At 40.2% G+C, this 19,074-nt stretch overlaps 2 protein-coding genes across 2 annotated transcripts in view; one reads left to right on the top strand and one right to left on the bottom strand.

Annotated features, from left to right (window-relative positions):
- Positions 1-19,074, bottom strand: part of LOC143283533 (uncharacterized) — a 325,230-nt gene that overhangs the window by 13,181 nt on the left and 292,975 nt on the right. The gene's annotated exons all lie outside the window — the stretch shown is intronic.
- Positions 14,195-19,074, top strand: part of LOC143283186 (uncharacterized) — a 68,779-nt gene continuing 63,899 nt past the window's right edge. The window contains exon 1 of the mRNA XM_076589362.1: positions 14,195-14,239. Coding sequence (XP_076445477.1) covers positions 14,195-14,239 — 45 coding nt within the window. The remainder of the gene's footprint in view (positions 14,240-19,074) is intronic.

A 19,074-nucleotide genomic window follows, 5' to 3' on the forward strand; every position in this document is an offset into this window, starting at 1 on the left:
TCTCCTCGTCACCATTCACCACCAATACAGAAGAAAATGTCCCAAGCTTTGTGGCTTTTTCATGCCTTGCTGTCATGGTGACCTCAGTATTGACCTCCTCCATTTATATGCTTGTAGCGAGTCCTGTTAAAAGTCTTCGGTATCGGCAAATTCACAGGTCGTTGGAGGGATGTGATAGCTGTCACCACTATTGAGAGACTTTCACTCATTCTGCCTCCGTAACTAAGCGATGGTTGTAATCAGTAAGGGGCCTAGTATGTGGTCCCAGTGCAACGTCCCAAATCGTCTCCAGCCCCCCCTCCCGTAGGTCCACCGGGGGACTTGTCAGATTCCTAAATCTGCCAGTGTCAGAGTTAACATTCCACTGCATCTTTTTGTAATGTTGCTTCATTTCATTCCAGCTTTCTACTTCAATGTTCCCTTATCTATTTTTCATTCCGATCAAATTGTTATCATCCTCAGCCACTTAAAAAAAAAAACAAAAACAAAAAAACATTTTCATTGTTATTCTGCATAAGAAAAATGCATCTGCTACACTTCATGGGGTGAATAAAAGAAACATGAGCTTGGGATCACCAAGCACTTATTGACTCACTTGTGTAAACAAAGTGAGTCTATGTTTTAACCCGGTGTTCGGTTGTCTCTGTGTGTGTCTGTGTGTCCGTGGTAAACTTTAACATTGACATTTTCTCTGCAAATACTTTGTCAGTTGACACCAAATTAGGCATAAAAATAGGAAAAAATTCAGTTCTTTCCAGTCATCTTGTTTAAAACAATATTGCACCTCTGGGATGGGCACAAAAAATAAAACATGAAGCCTAATTACATGCAAACTGCATTTACTGGTTTTTTTTGTTGTTGTTGTTTGTTTTTTTTTGTTGTTTTTTTTTTGGTATTCTCTAAACTTGGCACTTTGATCTGGTATTCTGACACATGAACAAGAGCAGTCATTATTGTCATTTTTTGTTCAAACAGGAACTTCTTTTGCTAGCATGGAAGTTTTATTTATTTTGCAAACGTTTTGGTGAAGAAAGTAAAAAAGGGAAATTACTCTGTAATTAATGCTAGGGGACTTAATTTGCTTTAAACTGATCTTTCTCATTTTAAACATTACATTTTGAAATTATACTCAATACATAAAAAGCTTGTGTGTTTTACTCTCAGTGTACAGGGCTTTCACTATGTTCATTCGCCCAAGTGGTCTTTTTCGGAAAATACTAAAATTAATACGATGAGTGGACTTTACAGATCTGTTGGCTGAGCCCTGAAGGTCATGGGCAAAAATCAGTTGCGTACACATATTTATACACATTCAAAGCGCGTGCTCATATTCGACGCCATTTTGTTTCAAGTTGTTGACCTGTTCAATGGACAATACACGATAACATGTTATGGAAAGTCGGAGAAGGAGACCATTAAATATTTATTCAGAGAAAGATTTGTGAACGCCTCATCACTTACTGGATTATGCCCCAAACTGCCATAAAAATATCCACAGAATCAGTCGGAATTCACAGTTAAAAACTGTAAACCATGCGAGTTAATACCCTTGAACTGATCACGATGAAACGAAAAAATTTCCAGTCTTGACTTTTCTCAAAATGAAGTCCTTTTCACTTCTTACGACGTTTAGAAGTACTTGTACTTGGCTCTACATGTTATTAGTTTAACAAAATACTAAATTTTCATATCAACTTTAAAACTACAAAACTAGAATGAACATAAAAGAGAAATTGAATCCACCCTGTTGTACTACATTCCCGGCTGGTGTAACTAAACTTGTACATCTATCTAGATCTAGTGAAAACGGCTAAATGTTGCAGTGTGATTGCGCGATAGCCACCAAAAAGAATTTTCTAATGCCCTTAAAGATTTTTTGAATGCCCAAGATACACCAGAATAATATGATTTAAACAGCGTTCTCACTGCGAATACCGCAATTGATTTATCGTCCTTTAAAAAAAGTATGTTCAAATGTTAAATTTTAGAACGTCAGTTAAGGAGCCACGATAGTGTAATGGATAAGGCAGTTTCTTCTCACCCGAACACGCGGGGTTCGAATCTGGTTAGGACTTCTTTTTTTTCTTCTTTTTTTTTAAACGCGAAGCATTATAATAACAAGTACAGAACACATTTTAACGATTAGATTTTTTTTTAAGTGTATCACAAGTGAGTCTTGATGGCCTTGCCTCTCTTGTTTTATCTTTTCTTTTTTCTTCGCCCCCCCTCGCCCCCGCCCCACATCCCTCCTCACTCCACCCACAGAGTCCCGCCTTTTTTGCCTCACTTGTGTAAACAAAGTGAGTGTGGTTTTTTTTTTATTCTGTTGTGTTCAGTAAGTCTTAATTCTTTTTCTCTCTTTTAACCCCTTACCATATTATTTTTAAAAGAATCCTGGACTTGCGAAAAGCATCAATATCACATCTTGCCACCATGTCTCAATCAGACTATCCAACAGTACACGACAATTGGCTGAGAAGGTTGAAACTGTGTGGAGAGAAGAGCACTGCCAATTTTCAGGAACGTCAGACGTTCCATTATTTTGACAAGACATTTGGAGCGGCCCTCGTATGATACGCCTGAAAACGTTTGCAACGTTTGCAAACACACAAACATACCGTCACGCTCCACCCCCACATACAGGGATAGTGAGTCTCACCTGAACCAAGGACAACACCATCGGGATGTACACAGCTTTCTTCATGATTGCAACTTTCGCTGTGACAGTTAATCAAGGTACGTGTCTCTTTCTCTCCACACACAGGCTTTTAGACCGCCGGTAACCCAAACACTCTTGTGCGATCAGTGCCAAGATATATAAAGGGCGACACTAAGACTCAGATACAGCGTATCAATACACATACACATGATACTGATCTTCTTGAGTGGCGCGGTATCCGGTGTAACGTCCCGAATCGTCCCCCCCCCCCCCCACCCCCCCCCCGCCCCCCCTCATCCCCGCCCTCCCTGCCGTAGGTCTCCAGGGAGACACATCAGTGTCCTAAATCGTCCCCCGGGGGACTTGTATGTGTCCTAAATCGTCCCCCAGGTGTCCTAAATCGTCCCCCAGGTGTCCTAAATCGTCCCCCGGGGACTTGTATGTGTCCTAAATCGTCCCCCTGGGGACTTGTATGTGTCCTAAATCGTCCCCCAGTGGGGACTTGTATGTGTCCTAAATCGCCCCCCAGGGGACGAATCATTGTCCCAGATTTTCCCCAGGAGGACGTTCGTGGACGTCCCCCCGAGCCCCCATGCTGTTTCGGTCCCCTCCTGACATCTGAAAATCTGTCCAAGAACGTCCCCCCCAAACCCCCTTATGCACACGAACGTTTCTGCTTGTATGTTATATTGTAATACATTCCGTGCATATTTTGACACGTGTGTGCCTTACTGTGAGCTGTGTGGCTATTGCTGATCACTGCTGAACATTACCCAAAAGTGTTCATATTGCACTAATTTGTGACTGAAAAATGCAGATCTACTCAACCACAGAGATACACACTATCTGCAGTTAAATGGATTAATCATTTAGAAAACTGATAAATAGTGAAGCATCCGTTGATATAGGCAGGAAAGAACAAATACAAAAATAACTTGGTAGAATAAAACAGACTATGCCAGCGGTAGTCCTGGATAATCCTTTTACGATGACTGAAATAATGCGAGGCGTAAAGAGTGTCAAGACCAATAAAGACCCGGTAAAGACGGAATAACAAGTGAAATGCTCAAAGCAAAAATGTCCTGCTTCAGTGCTACTGTATGCAAGTTATTCAATGCCTTGTTTCAGGCTGGTATTTATCCCAGTCAGTGGAAAGATAGAAAATGTTCCGATTTTTTAAAGTTGCGACCCGACCAGTCCTAACAATTATCGGGTAAAAACTGTTTTGTCAAGTTATCAACAGAAGAATCGAAACATACTCAGAACAAAATGAGTTACTAATAAAAGAGCAGGCTGGTTTCAGAAGACATTATAGAACCATTGATCACTAATTCATCCTGAAAAAAGATAATTGACTGCACCATGAATAAAAGAAATAGGCGTCTCTACAGCTGTTTTGTTGATTTTAATAAGGCATTCGACAATATATGGCATGGTGCACTTCTTTTGAAACTAAACAAAATTGGGATTAATGGAAAATGTTTCCACATTATTAATGATATGTACCAAAATTCAACTGTGTGTGGTAAATCAAATGAATGGTTTACAGATTCTATCACAGTTAAAAAGGGAGTGCTTCAGGGAAATTTTGTTAGCCCCACGCTATCTAATATTTTCATTAATGACATAAGAGACTATATACACGATGACACCTCACCATACATCAACAAAACATCCAAGACTCAAATTCTTTATCTGTTATATGCGGATGGCATTGTGATGCTCTCGAAACAAAAGTAGGACCACAAAACAAACTAGACCAGCCACATGAATACTGTCTGTAATGGGAGCTTAAAATCAACAGGGACAAAAACAAAAGTCGTAATTTTCACAAAAATTACCCCAAAATACCAGTGCTCTTTTTATAAGGCGATGACTGCATCGAAACGGCGGAAAGATACAAATATATGGGAGATATTTTTTCATTAGAGTGTAAATTTTCACCTCGCTGAAGACCACTTAGCCAAACAAGGAAACAAAGCAGCACATTCTCTGAAACGCAGTGTGCGAGGGAAAGAAGTAAAGATGAATGTGATGACGTAACTGTTTGACACTTTAGTCACCCCAATTTTCAGTTACGGCGCTGAAGTGTGGTTTCCAGTCAATTAAACTGCGACAAACTCCTCCACGCCCTCTGTGCTGTTTAACCAATTTAAGGCCATTCTCTCTGCAAAATGCTCATCAGAATCATTGGCCGGATGGCGTTGGCAACACAATAATCCAAACGCCGAGTTCTCTGTTGTCATTAAGTTATTTCCAGCCAGAACTGACAAAATATATATATGAGTGCTTTAAAGTACGCAATCAATAACTATGTCTTGTGGAAGATCCTGCATGTTTTCCATTTTTATTAACCTCATCAGCAACTTACGAAATTAAGACTGAAAATAGCAAGGGAAATAAAAAACAGACTTGTTTTACTCCAGCCGGGCACTCAAAGAATTCTGATATGACAGGACTGTACGGAGCTATACATTCTTTCGAGCATATAGAACATTTTAGCTGACATTTTAATCCTTTGACGTACTGCCTACAAACTGTCATAATTAAGTGAATCAAAAGCTTTCATGCAATCAATGAATGCGATATGTAGTTTGCTCTTCTTCGCGCCATAGAGACATTTTTGCATCATAATTATAATATAATATAACATATAATATAATATAATATAATCTTACACACACACACACACACACACACACACATATATATATATATATATATATATATATATATATATATATGTACATATATATATATTTGTGTATATATATATGTATATATATATATATATATATATATATATATATATATATATATATATATATACATAATGTGCGTGTGTGTGTGTGTGTGTGTGTGTGTGTGTGTGTCGAAAGCCAGATGCAGAAGACACTTCCAGGAGAAGAAAAAAAAAGCACAAGTAGCAGTAATCCAAAACTCAACTGGATCCATTGAGTAGTTTTTTAGATGAACGTGATAGGCATTTGAAATATATGAACCAGGAGCATTTCTGTGCTTCCCCAGGTCTGTTTCCCCCAGATGCATATTCCCACAACATTGTTTTGGTAGATCTATATCCCCCAGATCAATGTTCCCTCAGGTCAATATTCCCTCATAACAGTCTGTTCCTTCAGGTCTGTTTGCCAGGTCTAGAAATACCCCGGGTAGTTGTCAGTGGTCAGCAGTAACCAGTGGTCAAAACCGGTTAAAGTATTAAGATTGCACACGAGAGTTCCTATAATCCAGAAAAATGTTAACAAAACGCAAGCTGCGCACTTTAGGGTTGTGGTAAGTAGAGTTTCCATGGTCCAGAAAGATGCAAACATAACGCAAGCTGCATACGTTTGGGTTGGGGTAAATACCTGTCTGTAAATAATCATATCATGTCAAGAAGACAATATTGCATTGCATGATAAAATGTGGCACTCTGGATTTTTTGGTCGGCAGTAGCCAGTAATTATCAACAGAATTCAGTAGTAGTCAGTAAAGGAACATATATCATATCAAGAAGTCATAGTTTATACTGCCTAAGCATCACAAAACTTCGTTTTGAACAATTTTTATATAAACGTCAGTAGTGGTTAGTGAAAGAAAAAGAATATCTGCCAGGGCGTGACAAAATTGCACAAACAGACAGATAACGCAACCTGAACACTTGAGTTGCTGTGGAAGGTGGCAGAATGGTTAAGACGCTCAGCTGCCGATACAGAGAGTCCGTGAGGGTGTGGGTTCGAATCCCGCTCTCGCCCTTTCTCCTAAGTTTGACTGGAAAATCAAACTGAGCGTCTAGTCTTTCGGATGAGACGATAAACCGAGGTCCCGTGTGCAGCACGCACTTGGCGCACTGAAAAAGAACCCATGGCAACGAGAGTGTTGTCCTCTGGCGAAATTACGTAAAATGAAATCCACTTTCATAGGTACACAAATATGTAAGCATGCACTCAAGGCCTGACTAAGCGCGTTGGGTTATGCTGCTGGTCAGGCATCTCCTCAACAGATGTGGTGTAGCGTGTATGGATTTGTCCGAACGCAGTGACGCCTCCTTGAGAAAGTGAAACTGTCTGTTGTGGCAAATAGAGGACAGTAAAGGTCAGTAGCAATGAGCAGTGGTCAGCTAATAGACCAAATCATGTCAAGAAGTCCTAATACTGCAAAAACCATCACCCATTAACACAGTCAGAACACTATTATTTGTTAACAGAATCTGAACAATTAGACAGCGATCAGTATTGGTCAGTAGCTGGCGCGCAGCGGTCAAATATCTGCCTGTAAAATGACTGAACAGACGTGATATAATGACGCAATATCACCTTTTGGGTGTGGTCAGTAGCAGTTGCCACAGGCCTGTGGGAACATCGACCTGAGGGGGAACACGGGTATTGCCCCGTTCAATCCGTACCCAAGAGCGCGACTCCAGGAGATTTTATTTACACCGGTTCTGGTTACGGCTCACTGCGTGTGCCTGGCACACGGAGGCACGTAACATGATTTACCCTCCTCTCCATAGTCACAAACGTTTTACAAAAACATCCCATCGCCATACTCACAAAGCAGGTTGCAATATATATATATATATATATATATATATATATATATATATATATATATATATATATATATATATATATAAACAATCATGTACGTAAAATAAAAACAACAAACAAACAAAGAAACAAAGAAAAACAACAAAATAAATAGAAAAAGACAGACCCTACTAGTTGAGTTCAAGCGAGTGCATGTGTGATTGATGTGGGCTTGTGTGAATGCGTGTATTAAAAAAAAAAGCTCATAATACTTTGTTAAAACGTGGCTGTCGTCAGTGACAATATGCCTGGCTTTCTGTCCAACCCGTCTCTGATACAACTCTTGCACACTGACTCGCCCCATTGTCACAACTTAATGAACAAACCCACTGCGTCATTCAACACTCTCTTACTTGTCACTTCCGTACCAGCACATGGTTGACATTGTGAGACTCAACACAACACCGGTAGTAACTCTGGAGATCATGGGAATAATGTTAACATTCCTTAACTTCTGTAAACAAAAATCATGGATTGGAATTATAAATGCAGTCCACATAAAAAACTAGCTTGATGTCTTTCAACTGTTAGACAACCACTAACAAATTTTGGCGCATGCAATCGATTCGAAAATAGTTGAACTTTTCTCTTGTTATCAGGACGTTAAGATCCAGGTAGTTCTCTCTGAACCAGTAACATTATTTCTTCAGTTTCACTGAAGTAGACACCATCATTGTGGGACAAATTGTCAGTCAGTGAATCGTCAGAATATCCCCCACGCGCGCCTTAAGTCCTTTGCGGACACTACTTGGTATCAGCTCTTTTTGTTTTCAATGTAGTAAATTGAACAAGCAGTCACTACGTTTTACATCAAACGATCTTTTTTTTTTAATTTTAAAAATAAAATAAAATAAAAACAAATAAAAAAGAGGGAAAAGACACGTGTTTTTAATATCCGAAGAGGTGGCACAATGTCAACAGTCCAACAGTCATGCTTTGTTCCCCCTATGTACTCCAAATTTAGGACCACTGCTGACCACTACTGACCACAATCCAAAAGTGCTCAGTCTGCGTTATTTGTCACTTCTACGCAGTATGTCTTGGCAAGTGTTTGATATCTGCCTGACCACTAATGACCACTGTTGAGCACTAACAGTATCCAACGTGCATTACTTTGGGATGTTTATGCAGTAATGGGAGGTCTTGGCAGGATTTGACCAATATTAATAACTGATGATTATTACAGACAACTACTTGTAACTGCTGATCACTGCTGATATCTACACAAAAGTGTTGAAATTGCGTTATTTTTTCATGTGTGCATTATAATGACGTATTGACAGATTTTGGGCCGATAATCGACCACTACTGACCAATGCCGACCAGATTTCTGACCGTTATTGGGCTGTTCAGAATGTGTAATTTTTGTTATAGTTATACAGCATTGAGACTTCTTCACAGGATTTGACTACTAACTGACCTGTATCAGTTATTGTTGACCTTTTCTGTCCACTGCTGACTACACTGAAAAGTTTTCCGAATGCAGCATTTTATTGATTATGCATTATCAATACTTCCTGATTCGTCTGACTGTTCACTGACCAATACTGACCACTGCCCAAAAGTGTGAAGCTTCAATCATGTCAGTATCTTTCTGCAGTATGAGTACTCTCTATATTCTTTTATTTCGGCGGTAAAGGAGATGCTGCCATCGCTTCGAGCACATCGCAAAACAAGGTAGATCTCGACATCTGAACAAACCAGTCTACAACGGGCTGAAAGAGAGGATCGATTCAGTTTTCCTTTTTCTTTCATTTCAGTTAATCCAGTGTCCATTTTAGAATATCTACATGCAATTAACATGTCGATGGTGTAGTTAGTATCATTGTATGTATTCTGTCCATAAATTATATTTCTTTCCTTTTGATTGTGAACAAGAAAACCGAGGTTATGTCGTCATCTTACCAAACACAACCTACCTTCTAGCAACTCCGTGGGAAGCGGGTTTCAGAATCTTCGGATTTCGGAACGAATCTCAACGAAATAAACCGTTGATGATCCGGAAATACGGCTTAATTCGGGAGACTTACAACCTATTATTGGTATGACTGTGAAGATTTTTTTTCATACTATATTTAAGCCAAATTTGGTATTGGCAGACAAAGTATTTTCAGAGAAAATGGCAATGTTAAAGTTTAACACACACACACACACACACACTACGCGAGGTCCTAACCACGCGAGGTCCTAACCCCCCCCCCCCCCCCCCCCCCCCCCACCGCCCCCCTTTTTTCATGTCGAATATGACTTTTAGTGGATAGACATTAAATGAAATTGAACACACACACACACACAGAGAGAGAGAGAGAGAGAGAGAGAGAGAGAGAGAGAACCGGTTATAACATGGGCTCACTTTGTTTACACAAGTGAGTCACAAATAGGATAGCTTCAACGGGCTCGTACGTTTCTTTAAAACACAGTAAAGCACCCTTATGATCCCATATTCTTTTGTTGTTGTTGTCGTTGTTTTCTTACAATTAGTTTCTTCAAACACCGGTTTAGGGTAGGACCCATTAGCCAAGTGGCCGCATCATCATTTATTACTCCTTGGCTTTTCATAAGATCTTAAGTTGAAGAGGATATCTATCTATCTACACATATGTATACATTAAATCTCTCTCTCTCTCTCTCTCTCTCTCTCTCTCTCTCTCTCTCTCTCTCTCTTTATATACACACATATATATATACACACACATACATACGTGTGTGTAGTAGTAGTAGTAGTAGCAGCAGTAGTAGTAGTAGAAACTATCGCAGTAGTCGTAGTAGTTTCTGTCGCACTGAGTAGTAGTAGTAACTGTCGCAGTAGTTGTAGTAGTCTTCAGTTTAACATCTTCCCATTTCAAGTGATTAGACACAAAGATTATCGAAAACAAGGGAGGCTAGGCCTTCAAGACTCACTTGTGATAAACTTTAAAAAATCAAGGCACTCTAGGTATAGTGACGCGCTCTTCCTGGGGAGAGCAGCCCGAATTTCAACAGAGAAATATGTCGGTTGTGACAAAGAGAAATACGAATACAATACAAAAAGATTAATCGTTAAAATGTGTCCTGTATTTGTTGTTATAAAGCTTCGGGTAAAAAAAAAAATTAAAAAAATTTTAAAAAAAGCCTGAGTGCAGATTCGAACCCGGTACGTTCGCGTGGGACGAAATTGTCTAATTGTACTATTGAGGATCCATCTATGACGTTCAAAAATTAATATTCAAGCATGCTTTTTAAAGGGCGATAAATAAATCGCGATATTCAAAGTGATAACGCTGTTTAAATCATATCATTTTCGTGTATCTCAGGCATTTAAAAAAATCTTTAGGGGCAATCAAATATTCTTTTAAGTCCGCGGTAAAGGAGATGTCGCCGCAGTCACACAGCAACAGTTAGCCGTTTATATCTAATCTAGATATAATAATGTACGAGTTGAGTTGCACCCGCTGGGGAAGTACGCCATCACGGTCGATTCAATTACTCTTTTTGTTCATTCTAGTTCATTTAATTGAGTATCCACTCTAAAAGATTCATATGCAGTAAATACGTTGATGATGTAGTCTGTGTCTGTCCAGAATTTGTGTATTTCTTTCCATTTAATTGCGAACAAGAAAATCTTTGTCTCACCGTCACTCACTAAGCATCGCCGACGCTACTGCAACTGAAATGCAGCTACATGACGTTTTCGGAATCCCGGAAATGGCCTCAACGAAATAAACCGTTAACTCTCTCCATACGAACGGCGAAAGAGACGACGTTCACAGCGTTTCACCCCAGTTACCATCATCAAATTATTGCAAGCGGAAGGCTCTTATACTGAAGAGGTGAATGTTGACAAAGAATACCACAATTCTGACGAAGGAAGCTAAAGGTTGGGTCATTCAGACACCCACTGGACATCCGAGGGGTTTGTGTAGAGGAGAAGAGAGGACTGGCCGTACTGATTGAGTTAATGATACATGACACACAGCTTAATTTGGGAGACTTAATAAGTCTTATTGGTATAACTGTAGCCGTGAACTGAGTGGTTCTTCAAGGGTACGGTACAAAAGAACTAACTAAAAGATGCTTTACTGTATTAAAGGATAAACAAGAATTCCTGCACACAGGCCAGGAACATATAGAGTCCAGTCACAAATGGGTTTTTCTATTGTTTTATATAATATAGTTGTGTAGAGAAAACTAAGAAGACATAAAGGAGGTGTAAGAAGAGAAAACTAAGAAGAGAAGACAGTGCCTGGAATGACACAAACAAATGTCATTAGCACAACATGTCGGCACAAGTGAATAATAAAGCACATGTATACATATTACATGGAAAGATTACCACTTGGTATTGCATATGTGTGAAGACCAAACACTGACATCAAATGACGTTTCTAATACATTTAAATAGTGCAGTTAAAGTGATTGAAGCGATGCTGACTTGGTGAAAGTACACTGACAGTATAGATTAGGTAAAGCTTATACTGTGTCAAAGTGACTCAAATGAATCAGTTTATCATGTAGCACTATACTGGAGTAAGCCGTATAGGAGAGAGCATGATAACTAAATTACAATTAACAGACTGATACATATCAGGTGGTTTTAACCAATAACTGATATTAATCAAACACTATCTTGTAATCACCACAACAGAATACTACACACATCTTAGAGTACTGAGCATCAGTGAAACACTAACCTTCATCAGTGACAGCAAATGAGAAAGAACGCATCATATGCACCCACTAGAATATTCTGAACAAACTATTAGTGTCCAGAGACGTCACTGACTGTGACGTTAAGAAGAATCAAATGGAACACTGCTCCAAGCATATGACGACAAGGCAATTATTTAGATCAATCATACTGGAGCTGTGACTAACATGTCAAAGCAATAACTGAACAAAGCAATAACTGAACATACTCATATGAACACAAGTACTGTGTCGAACAATACAATTTACAAATCAACACATTCTACACAAAAGTACTTACAGCGATATGTAGCGAGGTGTCAGCCGTTGTGAGAACACACACGACACACACTCACACTGCCCGTGATGCAGCAAGAGAGAGAGAGAGAGAGAGAGAGAGAGAGCGAGCAGCTCTGGTCAGATGACTGACCAGGTATGAAATGACCACTCATCACTCACTGTGCCAATTTATGCAAGTCAAGCGGACCGCAAAGACAGTCACGTGTGCTGCGAGCAGATCGTCCCTAATCTGGCCAAATCTGACAAAAACTGTGTTTCTTACAAGGTGTTCAGTGACAGATTTCTAAATGATTCTTGAACCGATTTACGTCGGATCAGTTGCAAAAGAAAGAGCTCAACACCTACTTTATAATGAGTATAAAATGAAGTGTGGATTATTTAAGATGAATTTACAATCTTAATTCAAGTCACCTGAATAGGGTCAGTTTTAACGAGCTCGTCGCTGAAAATTGCAAACTGCGTTAAATCAGTTTAACGTAGGCAAACACAAATGAAATAGACTTAAAGATGGAATTGCGATGATTCTGGCAGTGTATAATACTTGTAGTTTACTGATCTGACAAAAGATAATTAATTACGGTGAAGCAGAAACACAAGTTTCCGCTCAGCCAATGACGTACCATGACACTGGTCGAACAGCGAGTGTGTGGCGAGGACAGAATGATGTAAGCGACTTGGCGTTCAAACTGGGAGTGATGTCACACAATCTGTGTGCAGGTTAGTTGGGAAAAACGTCGACTGATGTAGGTTGTGTGTGAGCAGTTTTGGAGCAAGCATAGTGCGCTTGGTCACATAACTGTGAAGTTTTTTTTTCCTACGACTTTTAAGCCAAGGTTGGAATTGACGGACCAAGTATTTCCAGACACCTACCCCTCCCCCCCCCCTGCCCCCCCCCTCCCCTCTTCCCCCACGCAAACACACACACACACACACACACAACTGAACACCAGGTTAAAACACAGACTCATTTTGTTTACACAAGTGGGTCAAAAAAGGTGGAGTGGGGAGGGGGAAGGCGAGGGGCGGGGGTGGGGGGGTGTCTGTGTGTGTGTGTGAATTCAGAACTCACAGAACTCATTTAATTGTTGTAAAACCCATCAGAGGAATTATGGACACTAAAAACTGAACACAACAAACAAACAAAATTAAAAGCAATAAGCTGTGAGCACATGTAGGATCTTCCACAAGACATGGATTGCGAACTTAAAGCGCTCATATATATATATATAGCCACACAACTCACAGTAAGGCACACACATGTCAAAATATGCAAGGAATGTATTACAATATAACATACAAGCAGAAACGTTCGTGTGCATAAGGGGGGTGGGGGGACGTTCTTGGACAGATTTTCAGATGTCAGGAGGGGACCGAAACAGCATGGGGGTTCGGGGGGACGTCAAAGGAACGTCCCCCTGGGGAAATTCTAGGACAGTGATTCGTCCCCTGGAGGACGATTCAGGACACATACAAGTACCCCGGGGGACGATTTAGGACACATACAAGTACCCCGGGGGGCGATTTAGGACACCTGGGGGACGATTTAGGACACATACAAGTCCCCCGGGGGACGATTTAGGACACATGCAAGTCCCCCGGGGGACGATTCAGGACACCTGGGGGACGATTTAGGACACATACAAGTCCCCCAGGGGACGATTTAGAACGCCTGGGGGACGATTTAGGACACATACAAGTCCCCCGAGGGACGATTTAGGACACTGGTGCGTCCCCCTGGAGACCTACGGCAGGGAGGGGGGGGGGGGGGGGACGATTCGGGACGTTACACCGGATACCGCGCCACTCAAGAAGATCAGTATCATGTGTATGTGTATTGATACGATGTATCCGAGTCTTAGTGTCGCCCTTTATATTATTTGCATTGATTGCACAAAAGTGTTTGGGTTACCGGCGGTCTAAAAGCCTGTGTGTGGAGAGAGAGAGAGACGTACCTTGATTAACTGTCACAGCGAAAGTTGCAACCATGAAGAAAGCTGTGTACCTCCTGATGGTGTTGTCCTTGGTTCAGGTGAGACTCACTATCCCTGTATGTGGGTGGTGGGGGGTGAGGGTATGTTTGTGTGTTTGCAAGCGTTGCAAACGTTTTCATACGAGGGCCGATCCAAATGTCTTGTCAAAATAATGGAACGTCTGACGTTCCTGAAAATTGGCAGTGCTTTCCTCTTCTCTTCACACTGTTTCAACCTCCTCAGCCAATTGTCGTGTACTGTTGGATAGTCTGATTGACAAATGGTAGCAAGATGTGATATTGATGCTTTTCGCAAGTCCAGGATTCTTTTAAAAAATAATATGGTAAGGGGTTAAAAGGTTTGAAGCGATGACTTAGTTACTTGACTTGATCCTCTTTGCTCCATGAAAAGTACAAAACCTTCAAGGTGCACCACCTCCCGTTGGTCTTTATGGCCGTATCAAAAGTCAGGCTTGTATCTTCCATTATCTGTCAAGCTGGTCTCCAAATTATATCTGATTTCCATCAGAAATCAAATGTTGAATATAAACCATGCCGACCCCACCTCCCCAATGATGCATGATACTGTTGAGGCTTTGGATCGTGTTTATCAGTTATCAACAATTATATCATTGTATAAGATATGATTAAACAGTTAAACAGCATTCAACACAAGGGACATCACAATTGTGATTAACCTCATAACTACCGGGAGTCAACAAACAGGTTACTAGACCCCTTGACACAACACAATGAATACTTGAAAACAGGATGCTGACAGACTTCATGGCGATCATAGATCAACACAAACTGCAAAGCGCATTGGAACACAGAAGATAGACCTAGTTGTTTTAATTTTGAATGGTTAGATTAATTGTATTTCACTAACTCTCTGGAGTAGCTGTGAGGAACTCCGAAATATAAAGACAGCAAATGTTGATGGTTGCAGGTGGCGCTTTGGACAGTTCTGTGTTTTCGAGGTAGGTGAAGGTGTTGAATGCATGTGCCTATTTACTGCGCGATGAGTGAAGGGAAGTGTTTGTGGTGTGTGCATGGTATGTGTCGATATCATGTTGAGAAGATATGATTATCCCGTTTATTCCCATACAGTAATAATAATAATAATAATAATGATAATGATAATAATGACAAAACACAGGCTTATGATGGGGCATCTCAGATGGGGCTCACCGCGCTTTACAATAAAATATAGAAATCTACGTCTATCTGACGCAGAACATGTACAAAGTCAACACAGTCTCACATGACATTGGCAAAAAATGTACATATGAAAGACTGAGTGAGGACTGAGAGTTTGCATTGTATTTGTGCTTGAATCGGGAGCCAGCGAAGGGAAGCGAGTAGGGGAGTGATGTGTTGACGTTTCATAGCTTTGAGACTGAGTCGGGCTGCAGAGTTTTGAACTTTTTGAAGTTTGTCAACACAGTGTTTGGTGCAGCCAGCTACAAGAGCGTTTCCATAATCTAATCTAGATAGAACATAAGAAGAGACCAATGTCTTTGTGGTTTCTGTGGTTAGATACTGCCGAATGGAGCTGATTTGTCGGAGTGCTGCGTATGCTGATCTACAAATGTTGTTGATGTGTATGCGACGTGTCATGCCATCTGAAAGCATGTACCCTAAATTGCGTGCAGATGTTGAGAAAGGTATGTCTGAGGTTCCTACCAGGATAGATGAAGGCTTAGGCAAGTCAGAAAATGAGCGCTTTGTGTGAGTGAGAAGTGTCTCTGTTTTATTGTCATTTTGTATAAACTTGTGAGTTGTCATCCATGATTCGAGTTCTGTGATGCATGACTATGAAGTCTTTATGGTTTGACATAATTCTGTAGGATGACATGTTCTATTAAACTGTGTGTCATCTGCGAAAGATTGATTGGAAACAAAGTGACTTTGGATGAGGGGTTTGGTGTAAATAGATGTATTTAAACGAAGGGTTTATGCTTTTGATATATGCATATGCATTTTGTTGCTATGATTTGCTTTTCTAGTCCTGGGATACTCATAAAAGGTAACATGCAGTGTGTGCATGTGTTGTGGGTGTATATGCAAACAGAGTATCTTGAATTGTTCTATGGATCACCAATGTTATTTTTATTTTGCCTGCATGTTTGCTTTTTTGTGCATGTATGTTTGCACATGCGTGTACATGCATACATGTGTGTCCATATGTATGTGTATACGAGAGTGTGTCAAACTCCAGTGCATCGACTTGTTAAAGCAGAATTCAGTTTGTAGCCCTGCTTCCAGTCCTGGCAGCCATCTTGCTTTTCGTGTCCAAAAAGATTTGAAGAAATCAGTTCACTTTTCTGATTTCTCTGTTTTTGCACCAACTCAAACGCTGCTATTTTCCACACCCCTAAGGCGAGTCATGATCATGTTCCATTTAAATTCAGTGTCATATGTGATGGTGTTTCAATTCAATACAGCGGTGAACATCAATTATATTGAATCAATGAGTGCCAGTACTGAAGCATGTAAGCGTTGATATTCGGTGTGATCGAATGTGTTTATTGTGAACAAGTATGGGGGGGTGGGGGGTGGGGGTTGTTTGTTTGCTGTTGTTTTTCTTGTTGAGAAATCAGAGGGTGCGTTCATCATTTTTCTCCTTTCTTTCTGTTATCTATTGCCTTTATTTTCTTCTTTATTTTCATTTCCTTTTTTTTCCATTTCCTTAAAACATGTCATCTTCCTAATGGCATTATCCAGCGTTTACAAGATCATGCAACACAAAAGAAAAAAATCCATTAAACATACACATAATGACAGTGTCTCAAAGAGAAAACTAGGCTCTCTCTCTCTCTCTCTCTCTCTCTCTCTCTCTCTCTGTGGAGGCACTATAATTAAGCAAGAACAATATGTATGTGTATGTTAGATATGACCACCTGGTCGCTCGTTTTTTGTTGCTTTTTTTGTTGTTGTTGTTGTTGTTGTTGTTTGTTTGTTTGTTTGTTTTTTGTTTGTTTTTTTAATTTTTTAAAATTATTTTATTCATTTATTTATTTATTCCTTCCAGATTTCTATGGTGTAGCTCTGTTTCAAAGATTCTTACATCTGCCGCATCTAAATTTGGAGATAGCAAGCCTTGTAACCAATAAGATAATGTTTACTTGTTTTCGCTTCGAATTTGATAATATATCAGTTTTAGTTGCACCAAATAATGCTATCTTCTCGTTCACTGGGATCCAAGTATTATACTTAGTAAGTATAAATTGTTTTACGTTTGTCCAGAAAGTGGTGAGCTTGGGACATGCATAGAAGGCATGTTCACTGTAGTCGGTTTCTTGGCACCAGTGGCATTTGTTAGTATCTGTTACACCCATTTTTTGTAGCATGATGTTTGGTGGGTAGATGTTATGTATGAATTTGAAATGTAATAACCTCAGTCGAAGTGCCAGGTGAAGTTTCCACGCGCGTGGTAGTGCATTTATGATTCCGTTATACTCAGATAGTAGGTATGGCTGAGGATTAATTCTTTCTGAAACTTCTTGGTACGTTAAAAGGTTTCCGTTTAGCCATAGGTATTACACGAAGGAAAAGCCCGATTTGCCCAGCTTTATGAAGAACAAGGTCTTTCCTTTGTATTTTATATGTTTATTGTTCCAAAGAGGTTCCGTTTTTATGTTGTCTGTCAGTCTATTCTTGTTAAAAGACGCTACTGTTTTTAGCACATTCCTCCAGAAGATTGATTGTACCTTTTCTAATTGTTTTATTTCTTTTGGAGCGATGTGAACAAGTATGTTAGATATTGAGTTTGTTGTGGGGGGTAGCATCAAATGATAGAATTTAGATTTCATACACACATAGGGCACATGCAACAAATAAGGTGCACGTGTCAGTATCAGTATCAGTAGAAGCAGTAGTAGCTCAAGGAGGCGTCACTGCGCTCAGACAAATCCATATACGCTACACCACATCTGCCAAGCAGATGCCTGACCAGCAGCGTAACCCAACGCGCTTAGTCAGGCCTTGAGAAAAAAAAAGAGTTGAGAAAAGTTGGGCCTCATAGACAGGAAATGGAAATAGTTGTAGTAAATGCAGTCCTTTCATTTGATGTCTATTTCACATGTGTGAATCACCGACAACCATGTCTATTTCAGAAAGCCTAGTTGGGCAGAGCTGTACAGGAACCACAGGAACCCAAGGAAACTGTATCAGTGGTGCTGTCTGTGACAGTGGGACCTGTCGTGAGTTGTTACTCGTGTTCTTCTGGTCATTGTCTGTGTGGGTTTCCTTCACTATGTGGAGATGTGGACAGTGAAGGCATGCTTGTAGAGTTGTGTGTGTGTGTGTGTGTGGGGGGGGGGGGGGGTAGGGTAAGCGACAGAAGAAAAAAAAGGGAAAATGAGACATGAAAGGACCCAAAGTTTAAGATTGATACTAATGTGATACAGCGAATTGTCGTTAGTGCAGTGGAGTGCGACGTAACTGCAAAGGATAGAACAGAACTTGAAACAATTTGAAAGAGCAATGGAAGTTGGCTTTGATATTTGTCATGCTGCTGAACCTTATTCAAGTTACAGGTATTATCTTCCTCCTGTTCATTTGATATTGACCATTACTCTGATTTATTGAGCATGTGTGTGTGTGTGTGTGTGTGTGTGTGTGTGTGTGTGTGTGTGGCAAATGAATATGAAGTATATAATATATACACAGATTATATCATAACATGTATGTACACAGTCACCTAGACACATACATATACACACACATAGAATCACACACACACACACACACACACACACGGACGTACCCCCCCCCCCCCCCCCCGCCCATACACACCACTCAGGTAAACACTTTTCTTGCACTGTTACTGCTGACATCTGTACTTCTTTCAGGAATCCCAGCGGGACAGGGCTGTAGAGTATTCAGAACAA

This window comes from Babylonia areolata, chromosome 6, assembly GCF_041734735.1.
Source record: "Babylonia areolata isolate BAREFJ2019XMU chromosome 6, ASM4173473v1, whole genome shotgun sequence".
Classification (NCBI taxonomy): Eukaryota; Metazoa; Mollusca; class Gastropoda; order Neogastropoda; family Buccinidae; genus Babylonia; species Babylonia areolata.